The 14,218-nt window shown below is 33.9% G+C and overlaps 1 protein-coding gene across 1 annotated transcript; it reads right to left on the reverse strand.

Annotated features, from left to right (window-relative positions):
* Positions 1-7,426: 7,426 nt before the first annotated feature.
* Positions 7,427-13,654, reverse strand: LOC123553909 (uncharacterized). Its single transcript, XM_045343652.2, has 6 exons — positions 13,638-13,654; positions 12,518-13,052; positions 12,345-12,387; positions 11,651-11,845; positions 11,191-11,335; positions 7,427-10,628 (listed from the first exon to the last, which is right to left on the reverse strand). Exons 2-6 carry the CDS (start codon positions 13,043-13,045, stop codon positions 10,394-10,396), a joined length of 1,146 nt encoding a protein of 381 aa, XP_045199587.1. The 5' UTR covers positions 13,046-13,052; positions 13,638-13,654; the 3' UTR covers positions 7,427-10,393.
* Positions 13,655-14,218: the final 564 nt, after the last annotated feature.

Genomic DNA, 14,218 nt, shown 5'->3' on the forward strand with positions numbered 1-14,218 from the left:
CAAGGTGAACATTCTCACCAAATTTCATGAAGATCTCATGAAAAGTATGGCCTCTAGAGAGGTCACAAGGTTTTTCTATTTTTGGACCTACTGACCTAGTTTTTGACCGCACATGACCCAGTTTCGAATTTGAGCTAGATATCATCAAGATGAACATTCAGACCAACTTTCATACTGATCCCATGAAAAATACGGCCTCTAGAGATATCACAACTTTTCTCTATTTTTAGACTTACTGACCTAGATTTTGACCGCACATAACCCAGTTTCGTACTTGACCTAGATATCATCAAGGTGAAAATTCTCACCAATTTTCATGAAGATCCATTGAAAAATATGGCCTCTAGGGAGGTCACAAGGTTTTTCTATTTTAAGACCTATTGACCTAGTTTTTGACCGCATGTGACCCAGTTTCAAACTTGACCTAAATATCATCGAGATGAACATTCTGACGAATTTTCATACAGATTCCTGAAAAATATGGCCTCTAGAGAGGTCACAAGGTTTCTCTATTTTTAGACTTACTGACCTAGTTTTTGACGGCACGTAACCCAGTTTCAAACTTTACCTAAATATCATCAAGGTGAATATTCTCACCAATTTTCATGAAGATCAATTGAAAAATATGGCTTCTAGGGAGGTCACAAGGATTTTCTATTTTTAGACCTGACCTAGTGTTGGACCGTACGTGACCCAGTTTCGAATTTGACCTAGATATCATCAAAATGAACATTCTGACCAACTTTCATAAAGATCCCATGAAAAATGTGACCTCTAGAGTGGTCACAAGCAAAAGTTTACGGACGGATGCACTGACGGCGGACACCGCGTGATCACAAAAGCTCACCTTGTCACTTTGTGACTGGTGAGCTAAAAAGCTTCATATAGTGTAAAACTGATGTCAAGTAGAATTCATGTATATTATATCATACTCATTAAATCGAAGTTTTAACACTGAAGTATGATTTTAGATTTCTTATTGTTGCTGCTTTAAAAAGACAGATATTCTGCACTGCTCATTAAATGAGCCACTCCATGAGAAAACCAACATAGTTGCTTTGCGGCAAGCATGGATCCTGACCAGCCTGCACATTTGTGCAGTCTGGTCAGGATCCATGCTGTTCGCTTTCAAAGCCTATTGCAATTTGAGAAACCATTAGCGAACAGCATGGATCCTGGTCGCAAAGCCACTATGTTGGTTTTCTCATGGCATGGCTCAAATATACCTAAACTGCTGATCACATTGACCAAAAGTAGTGAAAACTGCTTAAGTATATTTAATTTTTTTTATCACATATTTAATAAACAAAATATAGCAAAATCATGTTTTAATATCTTAACACATCAATTAGGTTATACAATTTAATGCAGTATATCACAAGGGCTAAGCCTGAGTGATTTATTCCACATGGCGTACAACCAATATGGAGGATTAAGTTTTTTAAATTATGGTTCTACTATACATTTTTTTTATTCTGAAATATCTTTTACATAAAATATTGGATTAAATCTGCAAGAACTATTTGTTGGCACATGTATGGCTCAAAATGGAAGGTTAATGTGATGTAAATGTGACCATGTTTTGAAAATAATATTAGTGAAGGGAGACACGTTACACGTCTCACAGAAGAATTAAAGCATGCATGGAGATATTGTGCCAATTAAAGGTAACCTCATTCTGTTGTATAATTTTGATTCTCAAACAGGACATCAGCAGCACTTTTTCCCTGCACCAGTATGGCGGGTATGGTGCTAAATACTATGCGATGTTGCGTCAACATCACCATTTTTTTCATATAAGAAAAAGAAACAAATTAGCACCAGACATCATCTAGCAGACAAGGCAAAGAATGTTATTGTATCATTATTAACCATTATCTTGCTAAATTTCTATAATGAACTTGTCCATCTTTCAATTTGGACAGTACCATTAACTGTTACAATATATGGGTGCTTTTCAAAAAGATAATGACTGAATGGCAAACAGTGCAGATCATGATCAGACTGCACAGACCAGTGCAGACCAAGATCCATGCAGGCTGATCAAGGTCTGCACTGCTTGCAATTCAGTCAGTAAATTTTCAGTAAATACCCCTTCAAATAATAGATGGTACTGCCCAAACTGAAAGATATAACAGTCCATTTTTAGACATTTAGCATGGTTAAGGTTAATATTACATAAGCATCTTTCAAAAATGGGTTGCAACTTTACATCTTATTGCCATATAATTATTCATGTTTCTATAAAACCAAAAAAGCCAGCAACATTTTGTTCACAAATGAAGACATTTAATTGTATTGTATAGCTAACCATTATGGCGCTTCTGCATCACAGAAAATCTATCTGATTTAAAATCTGTTGTAAATATATTGGTACTTCTAACATTGCTAAAAAAATCATGGAATGTATTCTATAAAACAAAACAAGCTTGACAAGCTAACCAGTAAAACCTATCTTATAATAAAAAATAACAATAAAGAATTTTGATTATTTAAACGAGGCTACATATCCGCCAAAACAAATCTTCCATATGTGCCTAAAGTTGGATTACACCCAGGGTCCCGTTTCATCATCGAGGTCGGTTGTAAGGCCGGTGTAATGAAGTATTTCGATCCCCATAGAATAATGACCCCCCGGTCATTATTCTATAGAAAAAGTGACCCCCCGGTCATAGTATTATGACCTCCAGATCATAGTACTATGACTCCCCCACGTGAAGTAAACTGAACCTCACGAAGAATATTGACTCCCATAAAAAAACGACCCCCGGTCATTTGGTCAAATTTAGTGATAACTCGTGTATCTAAGGCCTAATTGCTGCATTTTATGCCCCCACTCGGGGGAGGGGGGCATATAGATTTGCCCTTGTCCGTCCGTCCGTCCTTCCGTTTGACCATTAGCCCCAGATACCATCACTTGACACAGAAATCAAAGCATTCCGCAACGGGAAAAGGGATTCTATTTCTAAACGCTGTATCTTGGTGTATACATTTTTTTTTCAGGAAAATAACAATTCACAATACGTTCACAAAACACACCAGTGCCAATAATCCCTGCAAACTTCGGTATGAAGTGATTCTTCAGAAGAAAACTGCACAAGAAACTGCTAGCATAGAACTTAGTATTAATAGAAGTTGCAATACTTAGCAGTGGCAGTAAAGTACGGTAGCGGCAACAATAGAAAGTAGTAGTAGTAGTAGTAGTAGTAGTAGTGGCAGTGGTAGTGGCAGTGGCAGTTGCATCAGCAGCAGCAGCAGCAGCAGCAGCAGCAGCAGCAGCAGAGGAATAAGTGACAGCAACAACAGCAGCAGGAGAAGAAGAGGTAGATGTACAAGACGTATTAGTGGAAGCAGGTATAGTAGTATCAGTAGTAGCAGTTGTAGTAGTAGTAGTAGTAGTAGAAGTCCTAGTAGTAGTAGTAGTAGAAGAAGAAGAAGTACATGTAGTAATAGCAATAGAAGTAGCGGCACCAGTAGTAGTAGTACAATCAAAATGTTAACTATTGGCAATGGAGGGTATTAGAGTTGTAGATCTAGTAAAATTGTCCGTTAGGTTTGGTGGGGATCACTTTTTAATAGATATTATCGTCGAAAGTCTTTTTAGGAGCCGGTGTTTTACACGGAAAATGTAACTTTTTTAAATAGAATAATGTCCGGGAATCGATATTGTATGAGAGTTCGAATGTAGTAATTTCGGCAGTGAGTATTTTACATGGAAGGTGTCACTTTTTCTATAGAATAATAACCGGGATCGTTATTCTATGAGATTCGAAGGGAGTCATCTTTAGGGAGTCAGTATTTTACTTGGAGGGGTCAGTTTTTCTATAGAATAATGACCGGGGGGTCGTTATTCTATAGAGTTTTCAAAGGGAGTCAGTTTTTTATAAGGGGAGTCAATATTTTACAGGAAAGGAGTCACATTTTCTATAGACTAATGACCTGGGGGTCGTTATTCTATGGGGGTCGAAATATTTCATTACACCGGTCGCAACGTAAGACAGATATTTAAGATTTTTTCTGCAACTACGGCCGAACCGTTTTAAGAACACGGTCGTACATCTTCGGTCCCTTAAAAACAGTGATGCAGTCTGAAATGGTAACATCCGGGTCACGTGACTTATGTCAAAATCGTCTGTTTCTAATGAAAACAAGATGTCCGCTACATGTACTACAAAAGTAAAAGCCACCAGAAAAACTGGCACGTGAATGAAGTCAACGTCCTCGTTAACGCATGCACAGATAACGTGTCTATCATTTATGGTAGGCACGGATACACACCAGTGTGAAGGAAAAGGAGAATTTCTGGAGGGATATTTGTGAAAGGTTTATTTTTTCATTTCATATTTCCGCATTGAAATACCTATATCTATTTATCTAAAGTAATGTGAATGATCCTGTTGTTGACAAAGACATTCATTTGCTGAAAATAACGCCATACAGTATAGATACAATTATAATAGTCCAAATGATAGGACGTTTTGGGACCGCGTGCTGACTTTTGACTGTCTGAATTACGAGAAGAGGCATACTGATTTCTTTATTTGCAAATGCTGTAATTTTGTGTTTTGTGGACACAAACACAGTGTTCAGATAGATCTACAAATGACTGATGAATTATAGAATTATGTAATAATTTATAATCAAAACAAACTTGAAAGTGTCATGTATAATAAATACAAGACAAGACAGGTTTTATTGTCGGCAAGACATATATAAGATCTAACAAAACAACATAAGCTCTGAATGAGTTTTTAACTGACTACACTGACTTTTGTTTTTAAAAACCAGTAGAGTTTTTAACAGAGTCAGATTTATAAGTAAATAAATACTAAGTTGTTTTACACATTTGACCTTCAGTTTGTACTCATTTAAAATTTTAAATTCTTCCAGAATTAACTGTATTGGAGGGTCAGACAGGTCGGTGGAGGAGGTGATGAAAAAATGGAAGGATATGAAGGTATGCTCTGAATTTCATTTTATGATCTAAAAAATGAATGTGAAGTTATCAAATACAGAAAATCTCTGTGGAGTCGGTCTTTGTACAAAATATCTGTTATTTTAGCACTTTGTTCCTCATTTCATCATTTACTTAACTATATATAGTAGCCATACAGTGGACTTCAGTTTAAACCCTCGTCTAGAATTACAACTTTCAACTTCTTGTGTTAAACTGATTCAGCTAACCGGGCTGACAATAAAATATATGTTTTATATATTTTTGTCAAGATTTATATTTCAAACATCATTACAATGTCTTATGTAGAGTCAGACAAAGAAGAAGGAGCAGATCAGGAGGAAGGATATGGGGAAGACAGGTTGAGGTGGGGCAGTGAATTCACTGAGAGATTTGGAGAAGGTATCAAAGACTGGTAACTTATAATTTTAATAAATATTTCATTGAGGAATCCTTGAGGATGCTTATTTTTTCTTGTATTTTAATACTAATGATAATTGGAGAATAATACTCAGAAGTTAGAAACAAATCACCAACATTATTACAACAGCTGAAAGGAGCTAAGGTACAATTATTGAGAAGCAAATTTGAAGTTTCTGTAGTCTTAACACTTTTTTAAAGAATTGGTTGATTGTACTGATTGTACTGCATTCTTTCTGCTTATTTCCAGACAATATCAATAATACCATCTGCCGTAATAGAAGGAATCAATGATGGGCAGGACATATTCGATAAGAATGCGGGTTGTAGCATTTGAACAGCTTTGATTTTTTTTTCAAATAAAAGAATATGGATAACAAATCATATCTTGCAATGTGTAAATAAAAAAACTCCTTTACTGGTAAAGGCTGAATTAACAAATGAGCCGCGCCATGAGAACAACAACATAGTGACTTTGCAACCAGCATGGACCCAGAGAAGCCTGTGCATCCATGCAGTCTTTTCAGGGTCCGTGCTGTTTGCTAACGGTTTCTCTAAATTGCAATAGGCTTTGAAAGCGAATAGCACGGATCCTGACCAGACTGCACAGGCTGGTCTGTATCCATGCTGGTCGCAAATCCACTAAAATCCACTATGTTGGTTTTCTTATGGCGCGGCTCAAATATTTTATTTGGTATTTTGATATTGTCTTGACAATTGTCACATAAAACCCATCTTAATTAAAACAACTTTATAGGTGCAAGTTTGAAAGTACTAATAATCTGAACTCCACTTAACCTCATCCCAGTATATTTTGCTGAAAAAAATCAGTTATTACAAATTAACATAAAGTATTTGCATTTACTTTTGATTTTATAGTATGAAAGTAATTTACAGAGTATACAGATGGTTTAACTTGTGTTTGTGGTCACCAAGATTAAACATCCATTCATCTTTGTAGTACATAATAATATGTACTGTGTATTATATATACATTTGTACTTATATAGCTAATGTGGCATTGTGTTGTTGTTGTCTTTTTGTAGTTGTTTCTGTTCAAATGTGGTTTTCAAATGTGTTACATAATAACGAGTTAAACTGATTGTGGAACTACTTTTTGTAATCGGCTTACCAGCCTCATTGCTATCCTGCTTCCTGGTAAATATTAAACGAAAAGGTGAAATGTCGCAGTAATGTTAATATATTTGAATGTATTCTTCTAAGACATTATTTTGGTAACTTCTTTCTACCTTCTACCGGCCTTCTCCGGGTGAATACATGTACTTACCTCATCTAATAGGGTTTCATTTGAACGCAATGTCAGTTTTGCTAGTCGTATGTGTTATATATGTCACTGTATATATATTTCTTTTGTACACTGTCCGCTGTTGTATTTGTGACTATGTATGTCATCATGGGTTTTTTAGCCTATTTGATTTGAAATAAAATGTCTGTCTGTCTGTCTGTCATCTTTATCCATCAACGATACCGTTATTATGCTTTATGTCACTTTTTCAAGAAGATGCGTATTCATTGTTGTTACATTTTCTGGTCCATTGGGATCATGAAGTCCATTCAAATTTTCTAAAACAGAATTCCGTTTAAACCGGTGCTAGGGAGAGTATTAAAGGGATGTTTCACTTTTGATAACCTCTTATAAACAGACTTGATCCAACTGAGTCTGCTATTTATTTGCTTGGTTACGTTCTTTGCTTCCAAAATGATCTTCTTAAAGATGTTATTATCATTTCTATGGCAAAATGGCAAAATGTTTTCAGCAACTTCCAAGTGTCGTTCAGAAGGCACACTCGGTATCTTCCTAGAACTCCTTAATAGTATTAAGTACTTGTATTCTTAACAATTTGGTTTTCAACAACTTGATATTGTTCACATTCTTGACAGCGTTTTTCAAATTCATAAGTTTAAATCTAAGGATTACTTCAACTACCTGTATATTTCATCTTGGTTTTTAGTTTTTGTTCAGTGCTGCTTTTCAGCAGTTAATATCTTATTAATGGGCGCATAAATATCTCACTATAATGCACGTGTATCTGAATTTCAAAAACAAAATGCTTTATTTCTCGTAAATGGCTGCATAGATACACTACACGATCACTCATTAAGAAAACGCATGTTCCATGAAGGCAGCTCAAAATCGTAACCCTATATCAGTGTTTGTGCAGGGATATGTACATAATTGATATATACAGAATATATACAGAAAAAAACAAAAACATAATCGATGTAAAACGTCATTATAGACGACAATAATGAAACCATCAAATAGAAGAACAACATAATTAGCTAAACTGAGAGACACATGTACAGTAATTCAAAATGAAACGAACATTGAGTGTGGAATAAATATTTCAGGTTATTTCTTGGTGAACAATAAAAGAAAAAATGTTAGAAATAATACTTTAAAATGTAAAGAAATCAATGATATGATAATAATGATAACAGTGATTTAAATTTCTTCCTACATGTTTCTAAAAACAACAAAATACATTGGTAACATATTTTAAAGCGTCGTTACGGGACAATATCACTGCTTGAGACTTATGGAGCTACAATATTTTGTAAAAGTATTTAATAACTTGAGAATATTACTATACTATTTTCTAAGAAAATAACGACACAATAAAACAAAGTTTACTGGAAAGGTAACGTAACACGTGTAAAATATGTTACAAACAGATTCCTCCTTCAGATAAGTATTTACACTATATTTTCATATGATGCCTCTCATATAATCACCTTTTTATTGATCACAGTTTATTTTATTATGATGTTCAATTTTAGCAATATCTTGTTTCCAGAGATGTTTGTTTGCATAGGTTCATTTTATGTAAATGAGCTTAATTACCTAATGTGGAAAAATTATTTACCTTCAAAGTAACTAAAATACTATTTTAGAAAAACAATGAGAGACTTTAAGATAAGATCAAAACTGTCTGCTACATTCTAAATAAGTGATGCAATAAAACAAGATTATTTAAATGGTAACGTAACATGCGTAAAATATGTTACATTATGATTCCTCCTTCAAAATTGTGTTTAAACTATATTTCCAAAAAAATATAGCTCACATAATTGTTATTTTATTGATAACAATTAACTATACCACTTTATTCAGTTGTAGTGTTATCTTGTTTCAAAACTGTCTGCTACATTCTAAATAAGTGATGCAATAAAACAAGATTATTTAAATGGTAACGTAACATGCGTAAAATATGTTACATTATGATTCCTCCTTCAAAATTGTGTTCAAACTATATTTCCAAAACAATATAGCTCACATAATTGTTATTTTATTGATAACAATTAACTATACCACTTTATTCAGTTGTAGTGTTATCTTGTTTCCTATGACATTGGTTGTGGTACTGGTTTCTTTTTATGCAAATTAGCTAAACATACATATTTTGTAGTAAAACTAATACCACCAGAGATACAAAATACTATTTAAGAAAACTGAGCGACTTTAAGGCCAATTCAGAACTGTTTGGTACATTTAAATTGAATGAAAACTTTGAAAATGTTATTTTCTAACAAAATTTTGTCATTTTGTAACATTCTCATGAATTTGCAATTAATTAATTAACATAAAGATACACTTTTTAAAAAGTCAATGACTAAGCTCCATTTCCATTTTGATACTATTTCTATTGTTTTATTACCAAAACTGACCAAGATATGACTGATTATCATCTGTATGGTTGTCCTTTTCAAAAATGAACGGTTGCCATGGAAACAGTGAAATCATATATAGTTCAAAAGATTTTTTCATGGGAACATCTTTTATTTTGAAAGAGTTAGTCCTGCTGAACCATTTGGTACCTATGAAAAAAGTCTAGGAGGATGCATGGTAGACGTTTCTGGCCCCCTACCTTTTACTAATCTTTGTCACACAAGCCACTTTGCATCTCCAATCAGACTGTAAAACGAATAATTAACAATGTATTGGATTTTCTGTCTAAATCATAGAACACTGTTGCATCTAAGACATGTCTATCTCACCCTGGGGTGCTATTTGCTCTTTCATTATAAGAGTCGCGGGGTAAATAACAAGTAAAACATTTTACAAATAAAACTTGTCTGAACTAATACAGTCTATTGCAGTAAATTTTGCATAATTATGTAGATAGATGAAAGAAACTAGTAGTTGTGCCTTTAATTGATACAATAGGAAATTATGTTTAACGACCATAACGGGTATCTCATTCAAATATCTTGTTTTTCAGTATTAATACTAGTAAAAGTGAAACGCCAGACTGAAATGAAGGATCAGCCACGATGGAAACACTCCTCTTCTGCCAAATGAAAAAGAAGTACATGTGTATATCATTTGCAATTCTCGTGTATAATGTTCGTTTTGGATGCAATATAAAATAGGTTTAATTATGATCCTTATTGTATAGACTCAGTATGGTAACAAAGCCGGTCATATTTAATATCTAACAGTCTAGTAACAAAATATTTGATGGTGATCGTATACAATATTGCTGTAACTAATCTCTTTTGTGATTTAATTTGTCTCCTTTTTTTCGGGATAACACTTACGAAATTTCTCAAGCAAAATATACCAGTGTTTCGTCCGGTGAAAAACACGAAGCGGAAAGACATTTCTTTAATGTTTGGTCGTTTTGTATTGGGAAAACTGTACATTTACGTTTTGTGATAAAACAGTTTCTTATCAATCAATATTTTTACCGCTAAAATCAAAGACAGAGCTATATTCACGCATTCTATAGAAGAAAAGTATAGATATTGTATGGTTATTACGACGATATACAATCAGTAATGACACAGTCATACATGCTTCATGTAATTGTATAGAGATATATGTAGTTTAGATAAACTGGCTTTCATAAATGGTGTATAAATACGAAAATGAAACATTATTCAAAAATCAGATTCCTTTGTAAGTTATAATTAAACATCAAACAAGAAAGCAATGATAAATTGTTTTCCACTTCAGCGTCAGTTTCTCAAATATATACATTTTTGTCCTACATTTCAAATTTCAAAAACAATAATGCTATGCAGTTTGTTCCCTTTTGCTATAAACTCCTGATTGTTTCTATCGTACTGAATTCTGAATGTTCCATGCTGTCCAAGGCCAACTTGTAACACACTTTGCACGAGTAAACCTGTATCTATGCTACTGCCAGTTGCACAGACTTTTTCCACTCTAGCAATTGGTATGAATTCTCTCCCGCTGTATATTTGATCTATTCTGTATCCGAAGTTTCTGAAGATATATAAACATCGTGGTGCAATTAGCAAAAAAGAAAATAACTGTGATAGATCAGGAATATTTCAGGATTCAAGCTAAATATATTATTAAGGCCTACGCAGCAGAGTTTTTAAGGTTGCGTCTTCGAACCACATGTCCCGCAGTGATGTGGGTCCGAGCCTCGCGTTACATTCTTCATGTGATGAGGCTATCCAGCTGGCTTACGGATGGTAGATGGTTCTATCTAGGTGCCCGTCCATGATGAAATAATGCACGGAAGGGCAGCTGGGGTCTTTCTCTACCGTCTAAAGCTTGCAAATTGCTATGTGACCTATAATTGTGTCGGTGTGACGTTAAACCGAACTGAAGAAAAATAATACAATACTGCAAAATGTTTACATTAGATGGGTTTCCAGTAACTCATGTCTTCACGAAGGTAAGAAATAATCTAGTCAGATGTTTTTATGTAGAATAAATTGTTCTTCGAAATGTACAGTCAACTAAATTTACTTTAAAGTGTCCTTTTTATTCATTATTTATCAACACACTCTGTATATTATGAAAACATAAAACATACTCTGTTCCGTCGCAGACGTTTTTCGAGAAATGAATGTTGCTGTAGATAAAATATTTCCCTCCACTTCTCACATGAATGCCCTGCTCATCATGCGACAAGTCGCCTGACTGCACCTCTTCTGTCCAACGGATTCTAGTGGTATCAGCTGAAAGAGTAAATATTCAGTAGTCGGAATTTGAAATCTAAAACTGTTGGGAAGCAAGAAATAATAAGAAGTTAGATGCAAATACTGACACAGTAAGAAATTGTTCATACATTTTGCAATCATGTCTTTATAATTGCCTGCAACTGTTTCTACCATCAGTATATATCTTAATGTATTTCAAGCTATAAAAAAATGCAATTTGCACAACGGCAGTTTAAGAGGAAACTGATACTTTGTACCGATTATTGAACTTCTTTAAAGAAGGAAATTTAAGCGGAAAATATCGAAAGTGTATCAGATTCAAACATTTAGTACCTGTTCCTGACAAGTGTAATACTGAACGCCTGCGATTCAGCATAGCGTTTATCAGTCTGTTGTTTTTCTGTATTTTAGCCCACATTGTACTCTCTTTAGGAATACCATCACTTGCTCTATCTGTCGAATTTATTTTGTTTGAGCTGAACAAAGATGTTTGTAAAATGTCGATGTCTTCTTTCACATCTTCAATACCTACAAAAGCAACTCATTTATACCCCAGTCACACATACGGTGCGGAAAGCTACGTCTAGCCACGGATAAAAACGTAGTAATCCGTATCGACCCGTATTGAAACGTACCTGAGACGTACCTTAATGTAGTAAGCCGTATCAGTTCGTACCAATTCGTACGGCTCAGGTACGGATCGATACGGGTTACTACGTTTCTATCCGTAGCTCGACGTAGCTATTTGCGCCGTATGTGTGACTGTGGTATTACATACTTTATGCCTTAAAATTAGCCATAAACCTTTACTTTTATGATATCGTCTTTCTTTTCTCATATTGATAACTGTCTGAACAAAATTCATTTGATAAACACGTTTCTTTTTTCAAGTTTTACAACTGTATTATAAATTGAAATATTCTTGTTTTATATAATTGATCGGATATATCAACGAAATACTTCTCATATGTTGGGTTTTTTTTATTATTATGAATTTTTGTTTGTATAAATATAAATTACAACTTACTTGTTTCTAGACCTGCTACTTTTGAATTGTATTCATTCAAGTTCTGTAAAAGAAAGAAAAGAAAAACTTATCCTAGCATAATCTTTTATATAAATGGCACTTTCGCTACTGCATGTATATCTGATGTTAAAAGGAAAATATTATGGTGCATTAGGAAAAGGTTTATGACATACCTTTAAAAATGTATGATGCAAAAGTCGAATCAGATTTGATATATTTCCTATGCAACATTCGTTGTTTCTATTGGACTCGAAAAAATACGGCTCAACATCTCTCATAGTGTCACACAATGCACAGAAAATATGCTTCTGCACATTAATCAGAGAATCATTTAATTCAAGATTTTCCTGTATGATTGTTTTAACTTCATCAACAGATGTCACAGAGTTTGATACGAGATCTACTGTTTTACTCGCATATTCCGATTCTTGGTAAACAACTGAGACAGAACACACAAAGATAAGTATAATATTTGAAACTACCAAAATCATAATCAATTTTTTCAAGCTTCCAAAGTCTTCACTTAGTTTTGCAAACTGTTCATGTGTGACATCATGCATTTGAAGAACATTGTTTTCGTTATCACCTCCTTGAATCATTTTCTCTTGAATATCAGCTGGTCGGACGTCTCGGTCAATATGAGGAGAGAAATCCTTTCTGTCACTTAGGAAGGGTTCCGATGCCTGTATGTACCCACTCATTATCCAACTGAAAAGTAAAATTAAAATCTTTGTTTAACCTGCTATTTTTTTTACAAATAAACTTATTTTTTCAGTTGTTTTGTTAAAATCCGTAGAGTTAAAATGTAATAGTAAATAAATGGTTTATCTTATGTGTCACTATAGGTTTACCTAGGTTTACTTTCATTTTCAGTTCGAGGAACAGGTAATCATTCCCTGGGAATCCACTAGAAAATTAAAAAAAAAGTACGGCGCATCCAATTTTATTGTTATGATATATGTATGACAGAATAGTATAGAAACGTACTAGTATACAGTATATAGAACGCGAAGTATATTTGTTAATTTGTATTGGCCGTTTCTTAAAATAATAATTTCGCGATCAGTAGGTCATGCTGTTGAAACATTGCTGTTTTACTCTTTGGTGGTTGTTAACTCTAAATTATTCGATACAACATATTATGTAAGACTCTCAGAAAATCTGCAGTTATGCCCGAACTGATATTCTTTCTACAAGAAAATAATGATAAAAAAAAAGTTTGTTTATTACAATTAATGAAATAATCGTTTTAGATTTTAAAATGTTTCATGAAACTTGATTACTACTAATTACTACAAATATAATATAAAATGCGTCCGTCATCTATGCGTGCACATAGTATAAAAGAAAGTATTTTGCTTTCGATTTCTGTTCCGCGCACTGAAAAAGAAAACACCGGATAGTAATTTTCTGATATAATATTTCGTTCAGTAGGTCAAGGTATTTTAGTGTGGCGGGAAATCGACCGCATAAACAATACTTGTCTCTTCAAGCTATAACATACTAGAATAGTTAAATATCTGAGTTTTTAGAGAATAATTGTCGAACGTGAACATATGATATTGATATTAAAGTAGACAATAACTCATGTAGATACGAACATCGTAAATACGAGCAAGTTTATAGAAGGCTGTCGTAAATTTTAGGTGTATTTACCTCTATAAGAGCGCACTTCTTTGGACAGCACAGTGCTAATGTATACCAGGTATACAGATATCAGTTAGATCATTCGGGCTGTTGTCCCTTGGATATTTTGTGTGTAAGTCACGAGGGGAGCCACGGGTCTCTTTATAGATGATTTTCGTTTATTAAACTTTTTGAACTTTTGACAAATTTGTCCGGAAAGTAACATCTCAAAACAACCTAAAAAACAG

Source organism: Mercenaria mercenaria, chromosome 7 (assembly GCF_021730395.1).
Source record: "Mercenaria mercenaria strain notata chromosome 7, MADL_Memer_1, whole genome shotgun sequence".
Classification (NCBI taxonomy): Eukaryota; Metazoa; Mollusca; class Bivalvia; order Venerida; family Veneridae; genus Mercenaria; species Mercenaria mercenaria.